Genomic DNA, 26,252 nt, shown 5'->3' on the forward strand with positions numbered 1-26,252 from the left:
AAAATATCTATTTTATTTCAAAAGAGAAACAAATGTTTTTGCCAATACTGTGCACTTTTTAATTTGAGATGTGTCTGGGTCAGATGTGAGCAAAATGTTTATTTTATTTTGAAAGGGAAACAAACTGCTAATACTATGCACTATTTCATTTTTTTTGCATTTTGAGATGTGCCTAGGACAGATATGACCAAAATGATATTTTTTTATTTCAAAAGTGGAAAAAAATATTGCTACCACCTCAGATTCTGCTCAGTTATAGCTTTTTATTGTTTTTATGCATGTTTTGATGTGCCTGTGTCAGATGTGGCTAAATTTAAAAGGGAAACAATGAATAAACATGACTTGTTTTTCAATATATTTATTTCTGTTGGTTTAAAACTTTTTCATTACCTTCTGCTTACCAGTTGCTAAAAATGTATGGCATAGTTACATTTCTTTGCTTGAAAATCTAACCCAACTGAATTTGTAATTGAATAGCCCTGCTTTAAATAATCTTGTTTCTTCCTATATTTTGGAAAGCTTGTCCCTGTAATTTCCACGTTGTAACCTTAGATCTTCTAATAGTGGTCAGCTTATTATTTGAAGAGCTAAGTATAAAAAGTGGAGAGGGGCTCTTTGCTGTTGTGCAAGAAAAATCTGAAATTCTTTACCAACAGAGGTACACTAGTCTAACACTACGGATCATTTTAAAAAACTGCTAAATACCCAGTTTTTTAATTTGCCATTTTTATAGTTACATTTTTGTTGTACTCCTAATAGACTATAAATGCATAGAATGGTCATATTCTGTATGGATATATAATCACTAGTAATCAAACTAGTATCACTACTTTGCTCTGCTTTCTTTTCTGGTTTTTATGGGGTGGCATTTTGCACCACCACGACCTAACCAAAGCACTATACAGCCACCTGTGATGCTTGAATGAATGTGCTGCCCAGGTTGTCCACAACACTCAGTGAATCAAATCATCTGAGACAAAGACTGGAAAAAATGAGAAATGACTTAAGGACATTTATGTCAAGTAGAATGTCCATTGGGGGCTGGGCATTCTTTTGGCATTGGAACCCCTGCATATTTTTTTTCTAACTTATCTAGAGGTTTTATATTTTTCTGTCCTCCAAGCCATTTGACCTTATCATTGTACTCATTACTTAGAATATTATACAATACTAACTGATTACCTAGTGGCTTCGCTCACTGAGTGCAAGGAAAAAAATAAAATGTAGTATTTATAAAATAAGTTATTAAGTAGTAAAACATTTTGAAAAAAGAATTTGAAGAACATATAAGAAGCATATAAATTATCAAACAGTAAAACATTTCCATAAGAGAATTTGAATGATACATAAGAAGTATATAAATTATTAAACAGTAAAACATTAACATTTAAGAAGTAAAGATACATTGAGTACTACTGCAGTGGTTTCAGGTAAACTACCTGCTTGACAACCTTGTACTACGTGCCTGTGATTTAAGAGGAAAATTATTCTGAGAAATGTGGATGCTGCCCTTCCGTGCTTAACGGGCAGAAGGTCCAAACAATTCCCAAGTCCAATACTTCACATGAAGAGGTCGGTACATCTTCTTAGACGTAAACCCTCCATCTTCTTAAAAGAATTCATGACAAAAGCAACCTTGAATGTTGCAGGGTTTTAGTGACCCGAACTCACATTAAGGGACAGTAAGTAGCCGTGCATCACAATTTACCAAGAGAGTCACACTTTGATGGCGCCGATTACACTCATTCACAAAGATTTCCACTGTCCAAGGAGCCGACGGGGCACTTGAAGTGTCACAAACAGTGCGAGAAGAGAGGATGCTGCCCGAAACAGCAAAGCTATCGACCTGGCGGAGAAGCCCAACATTCCACGCCTCCCAGCGTCCACTTTGTTGTCACGACCCTTCACCGCTGAAGGCGGTCTCGTATTCACATTGTTTAGAACTCGGTGCACTTAAAAAGTAGAAAAACGCAAAGCTGTTTTCTTCATTTCTTCTACTATCAAAGTACTGCCAATTAAAAAAAAGTTACAATGTCGCAGTTTCCGCGACAGTCACTTGGACGAATAAATAAAACTTCTCTGTCAGAACGCGCCTGGGCGTTTTTCAGCTACAGGGGCAGGACGACTGGTTGCAATCGAGGAAAAGATGAATGCGGCCAAGTTCAGGGATATCCTGGACAAAAACATTCTCCAGAGTGCTAAGGACCTCAGACTGGGCCGAAGGTTTACCTTCCAACAAGACAATGACCCTAAGCACACAGTTAAAATAACAAAGGAGTGGCTTCACAACAACTCTCTGACTGTTCTTGAAAGGCCCAGCCAGAGCCCTGACTTAAACCCAATTGAGCATCTCTGGAGAGACCTAAAAATGGCTGTCCACCGTTTACCATCCAACCTGACAGAACTGGAGAGGGTCTGCAAGGAGGAATGCAGAGGATCCCCAAATCCAGGTGTGAAAAACTTTCCCAAGAAGACTCATGGCTGTATTAGCTCAAAAGGGTGCTTCTACTAAATACTGAGAAAAGGGTCTGAATACTTAGGACCATGTGATATTTCAGTTTTTCTTTTTTAATAAATATGCAACAATTTCAAAAATTCTTTTTTTTTGTCTGTCAATATGGGGTGCTGTGTGTACATTAATGAGGAAAAAAAATAACTTAAATGATTTTAGCAAATGGCTGCAATATAACAAAGAGTGAAAAATTAAAGGGGGTCTGAATACTTTCCGTACCCACTGTATTTACTCATTGTTATTTTTCCCTAATTTAGTTTGTTTTTCTTGTCTTGTAGCAATTTTTTCTACCATTTTGTGAAGCACTTTGAGCTACATCCTGTGTATGAAAATGTACTACAGAAATAAATAATGTTGTTGCATCCTGAAACCAGCAAGTGCCAGGTTTTGAAGATGAAATAGTGATGAATCTAAACATAAAAACTTCTCCCAAGATATTGAAGTCTGCCAATATTAAAACGAAGAGCAAAAAAAAAAAAAATAAATAAATAAATAAATAAAACATGCAACTCTTAAAAAAGCGTTATTTAATTATCATGTTGTGTGCATGCAGCATCCTGGTCATCAGACATGGGGTATCAACAGAAGTGAGATAAGATGGGTGTTCTGTCTACACACAATTTCATATAATCCCTTACTGTCTGACATGGCAGAAAAAACACTTAACTCCTATTGGAGATTTTTGTTACAAATTGGAGTAACCATGACAACAAAGAGTACCATCAAATCCTATTTTTTCTTATTAGCAGTGAAGATAAGTATTTGGCATAAATACCAACTGTCTGATAAAAAAGTAAAAATACCCAGAAATATAGATTTGCAATGAAATTTGTTAAAGAATTACAAATAAATAACCTAGAATAATTTTCCAGGTTTCAGATATATAGTAAAGGTTCATTTTTGTTTTAGATATCATTTAAATAGAATGGGAGAAAAATAAAAAGTAGAAAAAAGACCAAACTCTATAGAAGTAGAAATTAACCATTATCTTCTTTGCATTGCCTTTGTTAAATAACTAAGTGCATCATAGTGACCAAATAATAAAGCCACTCAGGATTCAGTTCTAATATTTTGTTTACTTTTCACAACAAAACAACGTTTATAGTCAGCTCTGTTACCTGGGATACTGAGCACAGCTAAAAAAAAATAATAAAGTTTCTTCGTCCCTGTTAACTTGCCCTGTCCAGATCCATTTCCCCCTTGAACTGTAGCCCCTCAAATCCCTCACTCTTTTTTGAATATGTGATTTGTCAGACCTTTACAAGTCCAGATCCCCTCTAAAAGCCCTATCTGATTACATAAAGCAGAGGTTCTCAGTTTGTTCCAACCAATTTCAATCATTTATTTAACCTTTAATTGATCTCATTATTTAATTAAATGTTCTTTCTACTTCTATTATTTTTGTATTCAGAAAAGTACATTAGTGTTAGACTTGTATTTATAAGAAATTAAGACATTTCATTTTGCCATCTTTAAATGCACAATTCATTAAATCTTTTTCTTTTAAAATCGCATTTTCTGTGGCGTTTGCTCTGTTAATTACTGCATATCAGAATATTTAAAATGAATAACAAGCAGAGGAGGCACCAATTCAGACAACACTGAATGCTAACGGGCAGCTATATCACTGTTCCCACCTGGTGTGCTTATTAGTAAATAATGGCACACATAATCAAAATGATATAAAGAACAGCATATTTAAAAGTAAAAATTAATTTTTAGGCTTCTAACACAGAAACTTCTAATCCATTCTGTAAATATTCTGATTTGATTGGATTGGTAAATAAATAAATAAATAAATGACGTCTGTGTCCAATTAAAAAAATTGGCTGGGTATTAAAACCTGCAACCAGAGCGGGGTCTCCAGGCCTGAACTCGAGAGCCCCTCATCCACCCTGCTTGCGCCTAATCTTTCAGCAGCTCCCTGCACATCATATTATTCCAGACACTCCGCGCCTTCACTGTAATTATTACAGACATCAATAATGTAAAATGAACAAACGTGAAGTCTTTAACATTTCCTTTATTATATGGTGATACACTGATTTACTTTACAGCAAAATATTAATCATTAATTTTGACAACTTCGTGCTGCTTCTTAGTTATCTTATCTGTAAAATGTCAGAGAAATCCAAAACCCGATTTTGGGTTCTAAAGTTCATACACATCGATTGATTGTAATTAGTAACTAGAAAGACTGTTGTACATTATCTATGCGTATCTTGAAAGCTTTACGTCTTTTTGTTAATAACAACGATAAAGCACAATAAATGTAAAAAATATGATTAAAATGTGATTTAATTATAATTCCGTAGTCCACGTGAAAAGATTATAGCAGGACGGATCAGCCCCCTTACGCTCTGCAGCAGTAGAGGGCAAAAGCACCACCTCCATTTCAAGCATTATTCCCATAATTCCTTTCGAGTGCAACTCGGAGCTCGATTAAGCAGACCCCTTTAACACATTATTGGCAGGTAAGTTACACGCGCATGGATAACTCATTCGGCGGTTGATTCAGTAGGCAGAGAAAGAATCAAGATGGCCGATAAAGCGCCAGGGTCTGCGCAGAAAGCCAGCAACAAGGTACATTTCTTGAAATGACCGTTTTAAAAACGTTTGATTGCGAAGCTTATGAGCTTGTTCTATGCGAGTTTTAAATGCAAAATCCCTTGTACATTTTATTTTGTTATAGCCTGATGGTTAGGCTTTCAGATTACTTGTGGAAAGTGTATGGTCGTGCACAAATGTATCTTAAAAAGGCCGGGCTTTTTATAGCCTAGGCATGTGTGTAAGACTGTCTAGTTCTTGTAGTGTTTATGAACTTGTGTTACCCTTATTTGATTCCCTTTTGGAGTTCGACTGCATTCTTTTCGAAATAATTTCTGAAGTTCAAATCTTGTTCATCACTACAGCGTTCCTGGAGCCGAGATACTTGGAAGGGCAGACGATAGCACATGTATCATTGCTTGATTGTATTAATTGTACAGTTCTACTGCTTACATTGATTTTAGGAAATAACTTGGCCTTTATGGATGATTTTAGTCGCAGTTCTTTACTGTAATTTTTGTAATTTGTTTCCCGTTGTGCGTCGACATAGTTGTTATTTACCGTTTTGATTTCCTTATCAGTTGGATCACATAAACACACCTTTCAGACTGAAGAAGGTTGATAACAAAACTGGCGGTATTGTAATTGATTTTAGGTGTATGTTTTTAAACATTTTTACTTGTTTCCACTGATGTCTCTCCCTGATTAGCAGGATAAGGTTTATTGACATTCCCATGAAGATTTATCTTTTATAGCACTCTTAAAGTTGGACGCTTTCGAAATATTTTTATGTAGGCATCTGAATTTGACAATTTTAGTGTCGTTAGCAGTGTAGTTGAATAGAAGTTAGTTTGCTTAACATTTGGGACGCCTCTTCAAAAACCTGTGTGTATATATATATATATATATATATATATATATATATATATATATATATATATATATATATATATGTACCTGTATATAATGTACCTTTTAGGTGACAAACGTGGACTATTTGGAACTTTTTTGAGACGTTATCTGTTATTATTGAATTCCGTTTTAAAATTGTGCATTATTACACAGTTAATTCTGTAATGAAAGATTAACACAGTTTTAGCTGTAAACGGCGTTTATATTGAAGATGGCACTAAAGTCATACATTGACCAGTGTACTTTACTTGCACTGCTTCACACTTGGAGTGTCTAAGTTGTGTGTAGTTGTGAATTTGATTGAAAAAGTGTCTGTGGTGCAAAGGTTCTTGGTGCAAATTTATATTTAGGTTCCTGAATGCTTTTTATTTTGCGTTTTCTTGTATGGCAATAATCATTGTGTATCAAGGAATAGAGTATGAATCTCATAACTTCAAAGGTAAAATAACAAAGCAACAGTCTTTAATAAACCTACTATGTGTTTTGATTTTCTTTCAATAAGTATCATTTTAAGTAAAAAGTGTTTGTTTGCTTGTCTATATTTATGAAGTGTGTTGTCTGAAATTGTTTAGCCTCTGTCAACTACCGTTTTTTGCTTAATTTCCTGCAATACATATATGGTGTCTTGTAATCATATTTGAGATTTGCTTTTTATATTTTTATTACCTCCAACGTTTTAATTTCCGATTTATATTTAATGCAGAGCGGTCTGACGTACTTAAGCATTCAGGCCTTATTATGTTTTATTACATATGAACTACGTGTCAGTTTGTAAAGTGGAATAATATTGTCTTTTTTTTTTAATATATATAACCAAGAGCCATAAACCTATAGTTTTTGTTAGTTTATTTGCTTTACTGGTATTTTTCCTCAAATGCAACAGATTTTTTTTTTCCTAACACTTCTGTCAGGCATGTAAAATACAGTACATATGACAGATTAAATTTAGACTCATGAGTTCCTTCTAAAACAATTTGGGTACAACTCTGTTTTCCCAAGGGTAAATAGACACAAATCTGGACTTTTGTTGTGATGGCTTGGTCATTTTTAGGGCTAGTTTTACTTCAGATTTGAGGGTTCCAGGTTATTTCCAGTTGCAAGTTTGGCCAGGTCCCAGATCTGACTAGTCAATCCATTTCCAGTTCCAGTTCATTTTGTTTTGTATTCATGAACTGCTCTGTCTTCTCCATCCATGAAATATTGTGAAAGAAATAGTGATTTGGCAATTTGCATATACCACATTAGTTGTTTGGTAAAATATATTTGACTTATGAGTTTGTTGTCTTTCGGCTGCTCTCGTAAGGGGTTGCTACAGCAGATCATCTTCCATATCTTTCTGTCCTCTGTATCTTGTCACCTGCATGTCCTCTCTCACCACATCCATACACCTTCTCTTAGATAGATAGATACTTTATTAATCCCAAGGGGAAATTTACATACTCCAGCAGCAGCATACTGATAAAAACAATATTAAATTAAAGATTGCTAACAATGAAAGTATAACAGACAGACAATAATTTTGTATAATAACGTTTATCCCGCCCAGGTGGAATTGAAGAGTCGCATAATGTGGGGGAGGAACGATCTCTTCAGTCTGTCAGTGGATCAGGACAGTGACAGCAGTCTGTTGCTGAAGCTGCTCCTCTGCCTGGAGATGATCCTGTTCAGTGGATTTTCCATTATTGACAGGAGTTTGCTCAGCGCCCATCGCTCTGCCACTGATGTCGAACAGTCCAGCTCTGTGCCTACAATAGAGCCTGCCTTCCTCACCAGTTTGTCCAGGTGTGAGGCATCCCTCTTCTTTATGCTGCCTCACCAGCACATCACTACGTAGAAGAGGGCGCTTGCCACAACCACCTGATAGAACATCTGCAGCATCTTATTGCAGATGTTGAAAGACGCCAGCCTTCTAAGGAAGTATAGTCGGCTCTGTCCTTTCTTACACAGCGCATCAGTATTGGCAGTCCAGTCCAATTTATCATCCAGCTGCACTCCCAGGTATTTATAGGTCTGCACACAGTCACCTCTGATGATCACGGGGTCCATGAGGGGCCTGGTCCTCCTAAAATCCACCACCAACCCCTTGGCTTTGCTGGTGTTTAATTGTAGGTGGTTTGAGTCACACCATTTAACAAAGTCTTTGATCAGTTTCTTATACTCATCCTCCTGCCCACTCCTGATGCAGCCCACGATAGCAGTGTCGTCGGCAAACTTTTGCACGTGGCAGGACTCCAAGTTGTATTGGAAGTCCAATGTATATAGGCTGAACAGGACCGGAGAGAGTACAGTCCCCTGCGACGCTCCTGTGTTGCTGACCACAATGTCAGACCTGCAGTTCCCGAGACGCACATACTGAGGTCTGTCTTTAAGGTAGTCCACGATCCATGCTACCAGGTATGAATCTACTCCCATCTCTGTCAGCGTGTCCCTGAGGAACAGAGGTTTGATGGTATTGAAGGCGCTAGAGAAATCCAGAAACATAATTCTTACAGCACCACTGCCTCTGTCCAAGTGGGAGCGGGATCAGTGTAGCATGTAGATGATGGCATCCTCCACTCCCACCTTCTCCAGGTATGTGAACTGCAGAGGGTCGAGGGTGTGGTGGACCTGTGGCCTCAGGTGGTGAAGCAGCAGCCGCTCTATGGTCTTCATCACATGTGACGTCAGAGTGACAGGCCGGAAGTCATTCAGCTCACTAGGACGTGATACCTTTGGGACTGGGGTGATGCAAGATGTTTTCCAAAGCCTTGGGAATCTCCCCTGTTCCAGGCTCAGATTGAAAATGCGCTGAAGAGGACTCCACAGCTCCAACACACAGGTCTTCAGCAGTCGTGGCGATACTTCATCTGGACCCGCTGCTTTGCTGGCACAAAGGCCACACTTAGGCCTTCCTCTTTGTCTCTTGCCTGGCAGCTCTATCCTTAGCATCCTTCTTCCAATATACGCAGCATCTCTCCTCTGCACGTGTCCAAACCAGCACAATTTTCCCTCTCTGACTTTGTCTCCCAAACGTCCAACTGGAGCTGACCCTCTAATGTACTCGTTTCTAATCCTGTCCATCCTCGTCACACCCAATGCAAATCTTAGCATATTTAACTCTGCTACCTCCAGCTCTGTCTCCTGCTTTCTGGTCAGTGCCACCGTCTCCAACTCATATAACATAGCTGGTCTCACTACCGTCCTGTATACCTTCCCTTTCACTATTGCTGATATCTGTCTGTCACAAATCACTCCTGACACTCTTCTCCACCTATTCCACCCTGCCTGCACTCTCTTTTTCACCTCTCTTCCACAATTTCACTTGAGAGTTAAACTTTTATTAAAAATACTAACTTTCACTGTAACATCTTTGATTAAAATGCAGTGTGTGAAAGGATTAAAGTCTATTTAGATATTATTAAGTGAGTTAACATAAGTGAAATTTGTGTGTATTTCTGATCAGATGGCTTATGTTTCTGTGATGTTATCTGGAACATTCCTTCACTGCTTTTGGTCTATTAATATTGTGTAGGCTACTTGAAGTACCAGATCATAGATTACAGAATATTATTATATTTAAAAATGTTTAATTTGAACAATACTTCACAATGCCTAATTGTTACAAAGTTTAATTTTTCATTATTTCAACTGGGTATGTTCACACCTGTAGGTTTATTTTTAAGTATTGATAATCATAAATTAGGTGTCTCTGGACTAAACAATGTGCTTAAATTAGTTTTCCTAGGACCTTGCTCCCTAGAAAAATATTCCACTTACATTGCAATCTGTTAGTTATCTAAAAAACTACAAATACTGTGAAAATGGAAATGTAGGGGTATTTTTTTGTGGTTTGGTTCCAAAACTCCTATATAATGTTATATTTTCCCTAATGTGTTTTCTTTCTCTTTCTGAAACCACATTAGTGAAGTCTGTAGTTGGTACTAGAAGAAGTATGCATGGCTTTTGATAGTACTTACAGGGCAGAGAAGTAAATAAATATCCTTCACTCAGCCATCTAAGGAAAAAAAGTCTCTTGCATATTTGGTCAGGTACTCCCAGCATCATTGTTAAAGTATTTTACCTGCATTCAAAGGCAGTAGGGCTGTTTATTGGCAAGAATTTTGCGATACGATATGTATCATAATACAGGAGTTGGGATTTAATATATTGCAATACTGTAAGCAAGGAGATATACTGTATTGCAATTTTTTTAAAATCTAATTTTAGGAAATCTATCAGAGTGTAAAGAGCACACCACTATATGCATAAAATCTGAGTTTAAAAAAAAAAAAAAACTTTTTTGTGCAGTCTGAGGAAAGGAATAAACATGTTCCTATATCACTAAAAAATCACTGTACTTTTTAATCCTGCTTTAAAGGTTCACAGTATGCCACACTGTTTCAAATAGTTTATAAGAAAATACAAAACATCATAGCACTGTAATCTGAACAAAGGAATTAACATTTGCTTACAGTATATCAGTAAAAAATAAAAGTGCTTGCAGGATTCTTTAGGTAAACAAATTGAGAAACAAAAAAAAATTGAGAAAAAAAATCAGTGTTGCATATAAATTCAGACAGTATATATATTAAATTCTGCTTTAAAGGTTCACATTCTATTGTTGTATGTAGGCCATTTTTATGTTTTTCAATCTGCAGTGGTTAATAAAAGAAAATCATAACACTATACTTTCTGCAATCTGAAAAAAGCAACTATATATGCCTGTATCCGTGGAAAATTAAATCTGCTTGCAGGATTCCCAAAGAAAATATTAAACGAATGTAAGAAAATATGTATATATTGATAGTGAACATTTTTAGATTTTAAACATGGATTGCATGTGTTATTGCAGTTTGTATGTCAGTGCTTATTTTTTAATGTCATTGTTTTTGTGGAGGAAGATGAGCTGGTCAACCTGCCCAGCTTTCAGAACACTTCTCTGTGGTAGCAATGTCTCCTGCGGTGGAGCTGAGAGATTTCAGTACCTTTTTACCTCCTCGTACAACTTGGACACAGCGATGTCAGTGATGTGTTGTCGGGAGGGCTCCATTGCATTCACCCTATTTCAGAAGCCTTCACTCTCTACAAAACTCATGAGGGTGCATATCTTTGCAAATGAAGCACAGTATTGAGCGAGTTATTTTGTCTGCACGAGCTGAGGTCTGTAATAACTTCAGTGTTTGAACTTGTTCCATTAGTGAGTTGAGAGGTACCCACTTTATTAACGCTTGCCGTTTGCTGCTCCTTTATCTGTACGTCAGAATGGTGTCTTGCTAAGTGTGCTCTCAGATTCGTTGTGTTCCCCGAGTGTTTGATTTTGGCACAGGACAATTTGTAGATGGCATGGCTCTTGTCAATCTCCTTAGTACCTTCTTTATTGTGAAATCCAAAATTAACCCACACTTCCGCTCTGTATGCAGCAAGAGCTGGTCTACCTCCACTGGATTCAGCCATCAGTTGTCGTCTTACTAGTCAGCTCGGTTTGTCACTGTACGATCCACGTTGTCTGCCCGATCCGCTTGTCTGAGTATTGAAAGCCTACATACATCAGTCCTTACGCTATTTCCCCTCAATTTATGTTGTTATATTAGCTGCTATCTTGCAATTGGGGGTTTAAACATAACACAAATTGAAATGTGTGCCTTGACTCTTTTTGAATGTAAACTAGTAATTTAAAATCGATACCATGTTTATGAGAATCGATGCACTATCAAAAAACATAATATTGCAATGCTCAGGTGTGTATTTTTTTTACACCGTGAGAAGGCAGCATTAGCTATTGAAAAATGCCAAATAACTGATACTATTTAAGTGGGGTTTTTGACAAACCTTTGTCATAAATTAACAAATGTCTGAAAAAAGTTGTTTACAATTGCAAAACAAATATGCACATAATAAAATGTTTTTGCATCTGAAACATAATAGAAGGAAAAAATGATTACCGTGGAAAAAGCAAATTATGTCTTTGTAAATAAATTTTGATAGGTTTTGGCTTTGGTGGGTCTTTACACAATGGAATGGAACATGGATGACATAGGATTATAAAGTTGTCAAAGACCGGGAAAGGGGCAAAGCACAGAAGAATATTGAGGGATTGAGTTTCTTTATTTGAACAAGTTGTTTAACTGGATAGAGTCAGATATCTCCAAAATCTCTGTGTGTGAACACTACACATTTTATAAGTGCAAACTGGATATTTTAACTGTGACCAATACTTTTTGCCAAAGTGTATATAATAGGGCTTCATGAGTTGTTCAAAAAAATCACCTGCTAATTATTTTGGCACAAAATTCAATCTGAGCTGTAGTATGATCAAGGTTCAAATTATTTTATATTGCTATTTAGCAAGGCAAAAAGCATAATAGGCGTGATAAATCAAACTGTATAAGGATATTTTGAAATATTTATTTTTTTACTCAGTAGGTAAATACATTAACTTTTGTAAACTAAAATTGATTATGCTTCTGATTTGGCTAATAGTATAATGGGCCCTATCTGTGCTTAAAGTATGTAGTAGACTGTCTACAAAGAGGGCTGCTCCTTGATGTATGCAACTGATGTATTCTATATTCAGCCATCCATCCATTTTCCAAACCCACTTATTCATAGAGCATTTTACATATTGACACCTTAAATGAACAAGATCACTTTTGTGTTATTTTTTGGAATAAAGGTCTTAGAGTACATTTAAAAATTGATCACAATTAAGAAAAAATTACACAGTTTTATACTGTTTCTGAAAGCAATGGTAAGATTTTCCTTTTTGAATACTCTATTGAATCTTCATTTGAATGAAAGAAAATGAAAAATAATTGAAATAAATGCAGATTATACAATTTTCGCTATACATTCTATGTTAATATTAGTGAAAAGAAAAACAAAGATATGAATGGGATTTTGCTTGGATATACTGTAAAATAAAGATGATAAAGGCACAGTGAGTGAATTATAAATTGCAGATGCTATGTGAGTACAAGGCTTTACACCAGATTCCCCCACTAGTTCAGTGCCTTTGACTCTAACTACTCATACGGTTCCACCGACTCCTTCTCTTCATTTTCAGCAGCAATTCATTTAGTAGTTTAATGGTAAACTTCCTTAAATTCATGTTTACATGCTAATTGGCTATTAGAAAAACCTCCAAAACCTGTTATTTTGTTCACATAGGAATGTTGCAACCTGAAGTTTAGTTCTGAGTTAAACATTTGGCTAAAATGAAACTGCTTTCTCAAGAAATATGTCTCTATCTATCATGAAATGAAGGTTATTCCATGTGACTGTCAGGAAACTGAATATTTCATATAAGGGTGTCTATTAGTGTTTTGAGAGAAGAAGGCGAACTGGATATAACCAGTATATTTTGGCCATTTTTTGAACACAGGACTGAATTTTGGGAATTCCAGTACGTTTCAAACTAGCTGAATATAACAGGTTTCAGTGGTGCTATTGCAATTACAAAGGTTTCTAAATAGCCAATAAGCACATAAATGTGACTATTTAAGGATAAGCTAAGCAAATTTAACACTAGGATAGTAGAGAAATTGTTCCTGAACATTGGGCATTGAAGCCATATGGTGAGTAATAAATTAAAAATCTGTCATTTCAACCAGTGATTGCCATTATACTCGCTAAGTAATGCCTTGGCTATATTTTTAAATCCATAAATGGTATCTAAAAGTATGACACTATGGGTAACCCCAAACTTTTGACTAGTAGTGTATTTACTATGTTGACAAAATGCACACAGCATACACAAAGCATTTTATAATTGCCAATGTGAATTATAAGGCTACATTTTAGCATTATAACCTGTTAAAGTTTGGCTTTAAATGCTGTAGTGATGCCATTGTGGCTTTTTTATATTAATTATTAAAGAAGTTACAAACATTGAGTAACATCAAAGAAAAGGCAAAGTTATAAAATAACATTTTATTAAAAAGGTAGAAGAAAAATCTTAATTTGAATTGGTGTATTTTAGTCACAGTCGATATATTTTTACCGACTCCAATGACAGGATTGACACTCCAGCCACCATTTAAAAAAAAAACCTGTCACCCTCTGCACTTGGATAACAATCAAGGTGGTTTGTTGTGTGGTGGGTGCAGCAATGTCCTATTAGCTCCTGCTGCCCAGTAATTGCTTCCAGCTCCAACTCTACAGCCCTGTTCAGGGCTGCTCCATTTACCATTTGATGAAGTATAAAAAGTTGTTTTCAGCAGGAGACAAAGTTTTGATAAGTTTAGTTATCACTTCTCCTTGTGTTATATTTTAAATACAGTCCACCTTAAAAGCCTTCAGTCATGAGAAGCAAGACTTCTATTCTTAATGTAAGAAAACTGTTTTGTTAACATTAATAAAATGATCTGTTTGGATTTTACTGCCATGCGGTTATTTATTAAATGTCTTTAGGTATATTAAATACCTTCAGGTATTATTTTCATTTTTGGGTTTGGAAAGTAATGTTAGTAGTCCTTGATGCATTCCAGTTTTTCCATTACTTTGTACGTGAAAAAGTATAACTAATTATTTTGCTGTGTGCAAGTTGGACTGGGCTCTTATGGCTGAGATAAATTCTGCAGTTTATGTTGTGTGTTGTCCAAATTGCTTTTTATGCTTCTGTGTACCCCTTACCTATATTTATTTAAAAAGGTAAACATTTTGAAATGATTAAATATGAATTTTGTACATGAACGTAGTTCATTGAAAGCATTGGAACTATATGTAATGCTTAGTTTTTTGTTTTAACAAAATCATGGTGGCCTTGCTCGTAGAATTTGAGGGCTCTCTCTCTCGCGCCACTTTTTTTAGGTACACCTGTTTAACTGCTTGTTAACACAAATATCTAAGCAGCCATTTGCATCAACTCAATGCATTTAGGCATGTAGACATTGTGAAGATGACCTGCTGAAGTTCAAACAAAGTATCAGAATGGGGGAGAAAGGTGATTTAATTGACTTTGAAAGTGGCTGGATTTTTGGTGTTAGATGGGCTGGTCTTAGTATTTCAGAAACTGCTGATCAATTGGGTTTTCATGCACCACCATCTCTAGGTTTTATAGGTAATTGTCTCAAAAAGGGAAAACATGCAGTGAGTGGCAGATGTCCAGATGAGAATGCCCTTGTTGATGTCAGAGGAGAATGGCCAGACTAGTTTGAGGTGATAGACTACAGCAACTCAATAACCACTCATTACAACAAAGGTACACAGAAGAGCATCTCTGATTATACAACACATCAAACCTTGAAGCAGATGGGCTACAGCAGCAGGAGACAACGACTGGTGCCAATCCTGTCAGCTAAGAACAGGCAACTGAAGCTATAATTTGCACAGGCTCGCCAAAATTGGACAGTTGAAGCTTGGTAAAACGTTGCCTGGTTTGATGATGATGCTGCAGCGTTTGGATTGTATGGTTGAAATTTGGCATTAACAACTTGAAAGCATGGTTCCATCCTGCCTTGTATCAACAGTCCAGTGTGTTGGTGGTGATATGGTATGGGGGTGATTTTCTTGGCCATCCCTTTATGACAGCAGTGTACCAATCATCTGATGGCTACTTACAGCAGCATAACGTGGCATGTCAACAAAGCTCAAATCATCAGATACTGGTATCTCGAATATGGCAGTGACTGTACTGTACTCAGCTGGCCTCCACAGTCACCAGACCTCAATCCAGTAGAGCACCTTTGGGATGTGGTGGAATGGGAGATTCACATCATGGACATGCACCTAACAAATGTGCAGCAACTGTGTGATGCTATCATGTCAGTGTGGACCAAAATCCCAGAGGAATGTTTTTTGCACCTTTGTTGAATCTATGCCTCAAAGAATTACAGCAGTCTTGAACTCAAGGGGACTAGTGAGAGTGTGTGCGTGTGGTCTCTTTCATTTTAAACAACAGTAACAGGGAGGAACGTTGGTGTGGTGCATTTGTTTTCTCTGTAGTGTCTATACTTTAATGCAAGTGTTCTGAATATAGTATTGAACAAACAGTTCATTAGTTATTTTGTTCAACCCACTTAAGCCAATGTCTCATTACTTGACTTCCAGTCAGAGGATATGTCAGACCTGATGACTGCAAGTTGCTGATCTTGGTGCTGGACAATGTCAATTTACATGACTAGAAATTGCTGTGAATTGGATATGGTCTTAAATTGATATTACAATTATTTTGACCCAAAATGCAGTATTTGATATTCCTCTGTAAACTGTGAGAACACCTTAAAGATCGAAGATCAGCACCATATAGAACTGTATGTACAAAGACAAAACCTGGTGTTTTTTCAACGTCAATATGAAATATTTGTAAAGGAAACTTTTTTTTTTTTCTTTTAAAAATTCTAAATTTCATGAATAGCTTTGCCTCAAAGGAACTGCTGAAATAACGTTTTTTTCCGAGCGTTTTTTATATCTCCTCTACTTCTTTTTAAATTTTCATTTTATGTATTGCATTTGGGTCTACCAGTTAGTAAACACTGCTCTTGATTCATTACCACACTAATAACTTATCATAATACATGATCATTATACTGTTTTGATTAACTTTTTTAATGGTTCCACATTATGTAGATGCATATTACTGCTTTATCCAGTGTCTAACAGTCTTATGATGTCTGCTGGTATCTAAGATTTACCAGCATAGAAAGTATGGCTTTTGCAGCGGGCAACTTTTATTTTACATCCAGTGCTCTTAACAGCTTCTTGTGTCTGATTTGTTGATTTAGTCAACGTTAGCAAAAAATAACTATATGATTTGTCAGAAGCAAGTTTCACATATCTACATATGGTGAGCAGTAGTTAATCCCGCTGATGATGGTTTATGAGCGTATTAATTTTAGTAGCTATTAGGCAGACTAACATTACTTAATGTTACTTTAGCAACCCAGTTTGGAACCTTTACTAGTAATTCTCAAGTTGTGGTACACAAGTGCTAGTTACCGTAGTCTGCAAGGTGACAGTTGTCATTTCAAAACAGACTTTTTTTTTTTCTTTTTCTTTTCAGACTTTTAATTGTCTTAGGTAAATTAGCCCCTTGTATAGGTATGTAATTATCATGGCTATGCTATTCTCCACGTCTTTATTACCCATTAAATTAGGTCCACGAGCACTACATCTAAAACCGCCATTATCAAACATATTGTCCCACTTCCTTGCAGACTGTCCATAAATGTAGTGTTTCATTTACTGTAGCATGCGTGGAAAAGATTAATTCAATCAGCATTGCAATAACTAATTAGTGTCATCTATCATAATTAATGATGAAAGTTGCCAAAGAATTTTGTTATGGTTTAGTTGCCCTTTTAGGTTAGGGAATAAATTTTGATGCGGGATTGTGAATATTTTGCCTATTACTTAAAATTCTGTATGGTGTAGCATAGTAAAGCAGCAAATTTTCATTGTGTTTTCGAGTTTAAAAAAAAAAGCTTTTCATTCTTTTTGCTTTTTATCCTGTTATGGAATTAGTTGAGAAGTAAAAATAAACCGATGTGGCCAATCAAATGACAATTGTAGTCTTTTAAATTGTTGTGCCATGCATTTGAGTGAGTTGACAAGGTGACAGTTTTTTTTTTGTTTTTTTTTTTTAATTTTAAGTGTCACACATAGCAGTGATAAAGAAATAGACTTTTCACTAATTTTCTTCCAGTTATTATGAATATGGCCACAATTGTTCTTCAATCCCTCCATCCATTTTTCTAACTGGTATATCTACCCCAAGGTTGCTGGGGTACCTATCCTGTCCAGTGAGCACAAGGCTTGAACCAACCTTTTATAGGGTGTCAACCTCGCACACATTAGCCTACAACTGTTACAAAACAGGTTGCTGTTATTTTATTCAAAAATAAAATTTGTTTACCATTTAAAAACTTTCACATTTGGCAGTCTCCCCAGTGATACGATATGTAATATGTTGATTGAAGAGTGTAATTTTTAAAGATTCTCTCTCTCTCTCTCACACACACACACACACACACACACACACACACACACACACACACACACACACTCTCTATATTGGCAAATCATAAGTTTCTGTGATTTGTTGTTTAAGAACTAAAATTATCCTATGATGTCACACACCATACACATTTTAATTCTTGAGTGAATGAGATGCCATCTTAAGTCCAGAGTAATTACATCACTGACAGTCTAGCTAATGCACAGATGTAAGCATTAGCCAAGTCTGGCCACTTATGTTTACACATTTTCAGAGGTGATAATCTTAACTTGATAAGATTTATTTCAGAAAGACAAAGTTGGTAGGAATCTAAACATGGTGGAAGGAAATTTGAACAGTTAAAGTATCAGGTTTTTGAAACATTTAAATTATTTTGACATGTCCATGTATTACTCTTCATAATCATTATTAAACAGCTAATGTTTTTCCATGTGCTGACATGACTGACAGACCTCACAGTAATAAATGTCACAAACCAGACCAAGTGATTTTTCACACCAGCTTGGTTTGGAGTATATTGTAAATTGACTGCAAAGAGTTTGTGTAAATGAAAATACAGTCTTGGTCACCATTAAATGTAAGTACTATGTGTAGATTATCTCCTGGGGGAAAAATAACCTAATGAAATGGCCGTGGTCTGTAGACACTCATGTTTGATTCAGAACAGCAAATCATGAAACAACAATTTTAATAAACAATAGGATGAAGAAATACTAAAAGAACTGAAGGATTACATGGCACTGATATTAGCACCCTTTAAATCAATGTAAAAAAATTACATTTGTCTCATCTGGAGTAAATGGAAATTACACTCACTTGTGATAAATGCAGTGCCCAAATGACTTGATTTAGCCAAAGAATTATGACTTTAGCGCTTTAAAAAGCCACCTGTTATTTCCTGTTTGTTTCCCACAATGGTGAGGACGTGGGATCTCTCTAAGAACATAAGAAATGCTATTATCAACAAACACAAGGATGCTAAAGCATATACGGCTATCTCCAAAGACTTTGGCATCCCTGTTTCAACAGTCCGCAATGTTAAGAAGTTTACTAAGCATGAAACTGTCCAAACTCTCTCTGGTTGTGGAGGAAGGAGCGAAATTGATGAAAAAAGTTTTTGAAGCTTTGTGCAAACTGAGCAAAAACACCATGTAAAACAACCAAAGCCCTAAAGACTGAGCTAAAACAATCTGGAGTCATGGTTTTGATACATACCATATGCCACACACTAAATTAAGAAGGACTTTATGGATGAAGGCAAAGGATGAGCCCACTGCTGAAGAAAATATATTGTCATGCTTGGGTCACAGATTTGCACAGAGACACAGGAGGTCGTAGAAACAAGAAGGATTTTTATTCAAACACTGCAAACACATGAGCTTAAACGTGCTCTATGACAAGTCAGAGATGACAGTTCCGCTAGGAGCAGAGAGAGAGAGAAAAGCAAACAATCAATTCCAAATCTGACAGGCGCTGCGCACGGCTTTTAAGTCGGCGGAGTACAGCGCAAGGCTTGTATTGCGCGTCATAGTGCAAGGATATGGAGCAATGTGAGGGTAGTCAGTGTTTCAGGCTTTGTGGTTTTCCCAGGGGCGTCTGTCTCTATTTGGGGTGCGATCAGCCCTCCAGCTCACACCCTCCCCCTCAGCTTTATTCACATTCGTGTGAATCAAGTGACTCTCTGTACCAAGTTCATGTTCATATAGTCGTGATAATACATCTGCGTTGACGTGTTCAGAACCTGGTCGGTGCTTTACTGTGAAACTGTAAGGTTGTAAACCCAGAAACCATCTCATTACACGAGAGTTTGTATCTTTCTGTCGGTACAACCACTGGAGTGGAGCATGATCAGTTACCAAAGTAAAGTTTCACCCCCACAAGTAATATCGAAGTGCTTCCACAGCCCACCTGATTGCCAAGCATTCTTTCTCAATTGTAGAATAATTACGCTCCCTAAGTAATAAATTTCCTACTTAAATATGTGATTGGATGTTCCTCTCCATCAAAAATCTGAGACAACACTGCGCCACACCAAACGCTTGCGTCTGTTTGCAAGATAAAATCTTTTGTGAAATCCAGGTTTCTTAGAACCGGGTAAGAAGACAATTTTTTTAAATCGCTGAAAGAACGTTCGCAATTTTCTGTCCACAAGAGAGGTCGGTTTTTCTTGCCTCTAGTAAGTTCTGTAATGGGAGCAGCTCTATGTGCAAAATTTGGGATCAATCTTCTGTAGTAACTAACAAGCCCCAGAAAAGCGCGTACCTGCTTCTGTGTTCCAGGTCTCGGATAAGCAAGCATTTCTTCTATTTTCCTTAATTGTGGCCTGAGTAAACCCTTGCCCATAGAATAGCCTAGGTAATGTGTCTCAGACATGCCCAGTTTACATTTTTTTGGGTTAGCAGTAAGGCCAGCCTGTTTCAAGCTTCCAAGAACGGCTTGAAGCCGCTCTAAGTGTGTTAGCAAATCATTGCTGAAAATCACGACATCGTCAAGATATGCCCCAGCATATTCAGAGTGAGGACGCAGGATCTGATCCATCATGCGTTGAAAAGTCAGAGGTGCCGTCATAGAGTCCGTCAGGAGTCGCAAATGCCGTTTTCTCACAACTGCTAGCCTCTAAAGGCACCTGCCAAAAGCCTTTCGTGAGATCTAGCGTGGAGATATAGCTCGCCTGAACCAGTTTTTCTAACAGTTCATCGACACGGGGCATGGGATAAGCATCAATTTAGAGACCTTATTCAAGCGTCTGAAATCGATACAGAACCGAACCGAACCGTCTTGCTTTGGGACTAATATGACTGGGCTGCACCAGTCACTTCTACTTTCACGAATTACACCCAGTGTCAGCATCTTTTTTTACCTCTTCGCGCAATATTTTGCCGCGCTTCCGGTATCCGAACGGCCGCATCTGTACGCGAACATCAGGTTCAGTGGTAATTTTATGTTTTGTAATGTTAGTCTTGCCTGGTAAATCTGAAAAGACATCAGTGTTCCGTTCTATCAAAGATAACAGTTCTGTCTTTTGCGTGTCAGTAAGATCGTTACCAATGGTAACATCGGTCTGAGAAACAGCAGCCAAGGAAGTGTTAACCTTTGTCGGTCGTGCCATTCCTTCAAGAGGTTAATGTGTAAAATCTGGAATGGTTTGCGCCGGCCTGGTATTCTAACCTTGTAATTTACTGGACTCATACGCTCCTCAATAATGGCGGGGCCCTGCCATTTAGCTAAGAATTTGTGTGGATCCGAGGGAACCAGTACCAAAACACGATCGCCAGGTTTGAATTCACGGAGTTACTGCGCCTATCGTAAAGACGCTTGAGTTTCCTGTTCTTGTTGTTGGTGTTCCACAGCAATAGAGGAAAGCATAGAAATTCTGTCTTGCAACGAAATTAGTCGATCTGCAAAGCTTGGACCTTTAGCTGCTCTCTCGTTCCCTATCCATTCCTCACGTACCACATTCAGGATGCCTCGCGACCGCTGCCAAATAACATCTCGAAGGGACTCAAGCCAGTGGACGCCTGTGGTGATTCTCGCACCGCGAACAAAACAAAAGGTAGGACAGTGTTCCAGGTTGTGGGATCATTATGAGCAACTCGTCTGATCATCTGTTTCAAAGTTTTGTTAAATCGCTCGGTTAAACCATTCGCTTGAGGATGGTAAACAGTAGTACTCAGTTTCTTAATAGCAAAGCTGTCACACAATTGTTTCATCACGCGAGAAGTGAAAGGTGTGCCTTGATCAGTTAAGATTTCTCTAGGGATACCAATACGAGTAAAAGTATCACATAGTGCTTTGGCTACAGTTGAAGAATTGGCCTTTTCAGCGCAATCATTTCTGGATATCGTGTCGCATAATCAACCAACACCAGCAAATATTGGTACCCATCCTTAGTCTTAGGTAAAGGTCCCACAATATCTAATCCCACACGCTGAAAGGGAACTTCCAATATGGGCATAGGACAAAGGGGAGCCCGAGGAGGCTTATAAGCAGAGACGATCTGGCAGTCTGGACATGAAGTACAAAACCGTTCAACATCTTTTCCCATATTAAGCCAATAAAATCGCTTTGATAACCGGTCTCTAGTTTTGTCAGCACCGAGGTGCCCCCCCAAGATGTGTGAATGTGCCAGATGCAAAACAGTTTCCCTATGTGCTTCAGGTACCACCAGTTGTTCAATAAATTCCCCCTCCAAATGATCTGAGATCACTCTGAAAAGGCAACCGTCCTTTTCTATAAAGTGTGGGGTTTTCACACCCCCGGAATTACGCTCTTGGTAATAAGAGTCATTAGCAGGGCGAGCCTGTTTAAATGCATATTCTAATGAGCTATCAGTATGCTGCAAACGCATAAAATCTGATTGTTCATTAACACTCAGTTTGTGTTCGGAGGCATTTGCAATCTGGGAAGATGTAGAAGCACCAGCCCATTCTGGAAGATTGTCGGGGGTGACTTCCTCCGTCTCGCTGGAGAGATTGGGTTCAATATCTAAGTTGGGCTGTAGATTTTCCCCGGCTGCTACCAGTTCTTCGTCTTGGTTTTCTTCTTCTTCCCAAAACCAACCCCCCAAGTTCATTAGTGGACTGGACTACTGGACTAATGGCCAAGGGCACAAGTCTGAAATGGCAGACCAAACCTTGAAAGTGGCGACCCCTGTAAGTTAAAGGAAGAAGTAAAGTCTGATAATCTTTAACATCACCATGTACACAGCGTATTTTTACGGTCTCACAGTCTCTAAGGCATTGTTCATTAAGACAGTCTCGTCTCACAATACAAAGATCACTTCCCGAGTCTAACGATGCTGAGATTTCTCTACCCCCCAATTTCACCGGGATCAACAAGACATCTTTTCCATCCGAAGGATATGTAATAGTTGAGCAACAAACCTTGGCCAGTCCAATCTCCATTGAATGAGCTGGAGACAAGTGACATTCTCTTGCCAAATGGCCGAGTTGATCACACCGGAAACATCTACGGTCGGCACCGCTTCCGAAATACCCTCTGCGACGTCCACGTCGACGTGCTCTGTAGTGTCCACGGTTTCCTCGGCCCGCTGTTGCCGCTGTCTCCCCAGAAACAGGCGTCTCATCTACGACTGGATTTCCCGGGGTCTACCTGACCCAATTTGATTTTCAGCTCCTGCAGCGTGTCGATCGAAGTGACGAGAATGTCCTGGACGTTCGTTTACAGGTTGCGAAGCAGCACGAAATCCACCGCTCTTTCTCCAATCGGACTGTGAACCCTCTAATCGTCTGGACATAATCGTTAATGATTTAATATCATGACGTAGAAATTCATCTCGAAGAACTGCAGGTATGCCGGCCAGTAATATATTGACGACAACTGTTTCCATCACGTCTCCTTCAAACCAGCAGTGCACTTTATGTATCAAATCTTGAATTTGCGCACGGATTGGGTCATCCATGTTTAGTTTCCAGTCTTTAAGTGCATAAGTTTTAGACCTCTGAAATAAGTCTTCGGCGGCATCCATCTGTGCAGCCACTCCTGGTACCACTTGTCACGCTTGGGTCACAGATTTACACAGAGACACAGGAGGTAGTAGAAACAAGAAGGATTTTTATTCAAACACTGCAAACACATGAGGTTAAACGTGCTCCATGACAAGTCAGAGATGACAGTTCCGCTAGGAGCAGAGAGAGAGAGAGATAAAAGCAAACAATCAATTCCAAATCTGACAGGCGCTGCGCATGGCTTTTAAGTCGGCGGAGTACCGCGCGTTATAGTGCAAGGATAAGGAGCAATGTGAGGGTAGTCAGTGTTTTAGGCTTTGTGGTTTTCCCAGGGGCATCTGTCCTCTATTTGGGGTGCGATCAGCCCTCCAGCTCACAATATTAAAAGAAATGAGTGATTTTGTGCTGGAGAGTACCTGGACAAACCATAATCCTTCTGGGAAAATGTTATGTGGACAGACAAAACCAAACTACAGCTTTTTGGCAATGCACACCAGCAAAAAAGCGCCCTACCTACAATTAAGCATGGTGTAGGATCTGTAATGTTTTGTGGCTGCTTTGTTGCCTATAGTGCTGGAGGCCTTGACTATATCGCAGGAATCAGGAAATCCTAGGATTACCAAGGTATCCATCCATCCATCCATTATCCAGCCTGCTATATCCTAAGTACAGGGTTACGGGGGGACTGCTGGAGCCAGTCCCAGCCAACACAGGGCGCAAGGCAGGAAACAAACCCCGGGCAGGGCACAGACACACACGGGACAATTTAGAATCTCCCTTCAATGCACCAAACCTGCATGTCTTTGTACTATGGGAGGAAACCGGAGTACCTAGTGGAAACCCACGCACACACGAGGAGAACATGCAAACTCCACGCAGGGAGGACCCGGGAAGCAAACTCGGGTCTCCTAACTGCAAGGCAGCAGCGCTACCCACTGCGCCACCATGCCGCCCATTACCAAGGTATTTTAGAGTGAAATGTGCTACACAGTAGAGATACACGATATATTGGGAACAGTATTGTTATTGGCCGATGTTCATTAACAATGACAACATTGAAATTGGGCAGATGCGTACATTTTAACCAATACAGCCAACCGATTATAATGTGGGCTTGTCAACATTGTCAGTTTGCTAAATAATTAAATGTTGCTTTCATTGTTTGGTCAAGCAGACATTAAGCTGCAGAAAAAACTTGCATGTAAGCACAGTCCCTTGCGCTCACAAAAAAACACAAAAAAAAAATAAAACGCAGGGTTTCCTAGTTTTGCTGACAGGAGCAGCGGTGTGGTCTTATTTTTCTGTAAAAAAGGAAGACAACAGAGTTGCAACCTGCTCTTTATGCAAAAATGAGAAAAGGAGAAGGCTGCATAATTAATCTTTCAATACCGCAAATTTAATTGCCCATCTGAACAACCACAATAACAAATAAATTATACACTGAATTTTTAGCAACTAATGCTACCAAAATGAAAGTTATATCAGACGCTACCGGGCTTACTAGTGGTGGCCTCATACAGCAAACCTTTCAAAATGTGAAGACATTTCCTCAAGACTGCACCAGAGCTAAAGGCATAACTACTAAAATGATGGAAATGATCGCACTTGATGACCAACATTTTTCCTTAGCTGAGGATGAGGGATTTCATCAGCTACTACATCATTTAGAACCTCAGTAATTTCTTCCAAGTCGGCGATACTTTGCAGATGTCTCACTCCCTGCATTGTATGATATAACTGCTACACATATCCATGAGCTTTTATGAAACAATGTCGGCAGCATTAGCTTCACTACAGTTCCGAGGTCAGCCCCATGAGTATGTTGAGTCTAATGGCACAATGGATTGTCAAAAATTTGGAGGCAAAAAGAATGGTCTTGCATAATGATTTCTACGATTCTCATTTTACAACTTTCGTTGCACAAGCTTTCGATTCCATGTTAACGAAGTGGAACATTTCAAAAAGTAATATGCATGTTGTGCTTTGTGACAGCACTCACAATATGGCAAAAGCTATGGAATCAAGTGGCATTAAAAGTTTAAGTTGCATGACTCACACTTTGCTGCTTTCTGTAAATGAAGACTACTTGAGCCAGAGAAGCATCTCCGACTGTTTTACCATTGGTAGGTGAATAATAATTACTCATTTTAAGCACTCACAGCTTGCTATTTCACAGCTGAGAGAAATACAAACAGACCTTGGTACCCCAGCAAGAATGCTTGAGCAGGACGTGCAGACTCATTGGAACAGCACTTATTATATGCTGGTTGATCAGAAGCGCACTCTTGCTGCGTATGGTGTTGAATACAAGCTTTCTGCCTCTCCCACAGTGCATCAGTGGGCACTTGTGGAAAACGTGATTACTCTACTCTAACCATTCTGGCAACTTAACTAAAGACATAAGTGTGCATTAATCTACAATTGCGGATGTGATTCCATCTGTTTGTGTTACAAAGTGTTTCATTGTTGAACAGTTCTGCATCACTTAAAAGTGCATCCACATCACACTTTATATAGAATGCCCTTTATATGACCCAAATCACTATACGCCAAGCTTTCAATGTCACAAGTTTTTATTAATGGCAAGGTTGGTGGAGGCAGTTGTCCTGGTTTTTCTTTACCACATATCTGGTCAAACTATTAATAATTTATTATTTTTTTATTATAGGTCAACGTTTGTAATTTTATTTATTTATTTTTTAAACATTTTTTCAATTGAATAACTATCTCAGCAAGTCCCCTATCTCCAGAAATAACTGCACCCTCCAGTATTGGAAAAGCAGTGCAGCCTGTTTCCCAACCTTGGCCAAGGCAGTGATGGCACCTTGTACCAGTGTAGACACTGAACACTTTTTTTTTCAGCTTTTTCAAATACAGTGGT

General features: G+C 38.2%; 1 protein-coding gene across 3 annotated transcripts in view; it reads left to right on the plus strand.

Annotated features, from left to right (window-relative positions):
• The first annotated feature begins 5,002 nt into the window (after positions 1–5,002).
• LOC120533551 (U2 snRNP-associated SURP domain containing) overlaps positions 5,003–26,252 on the plus strand; it is an 88,202-nt gene continuing 66,952 nt past the window's right edge. For all 3 annotated transcript variants that reach the window (XM_039760486.1, XM_039760497.1, XM_039760488.1), the window contains exon 1: positions 5,003–5,095. In XM_039760486.1, coding sequence (XP_039616420.1) covers positions 5,051–5,095 — 45 coding nt within the window. In that variant the 5' untranslated portion in view covers positions 5,003–5,050. The remainder of the gene's footprint in view (positions 5,096–26,252) is intronic.

Source organism: Polypterus senegalus, chromosome 1, assembly GCF_016835505.1.
Source record: "Polypterus senegalus isolate Bchr_013 chromosome 1, ASM1683550v1, whole genome shotgun sequence".
Classification (NCBI taxonomy): Eukaryota; Metazoa; Chordata; class Cladistia; order Polypteriformes; family Polypteridae; genus Polypterus; species Polypterus senegalus.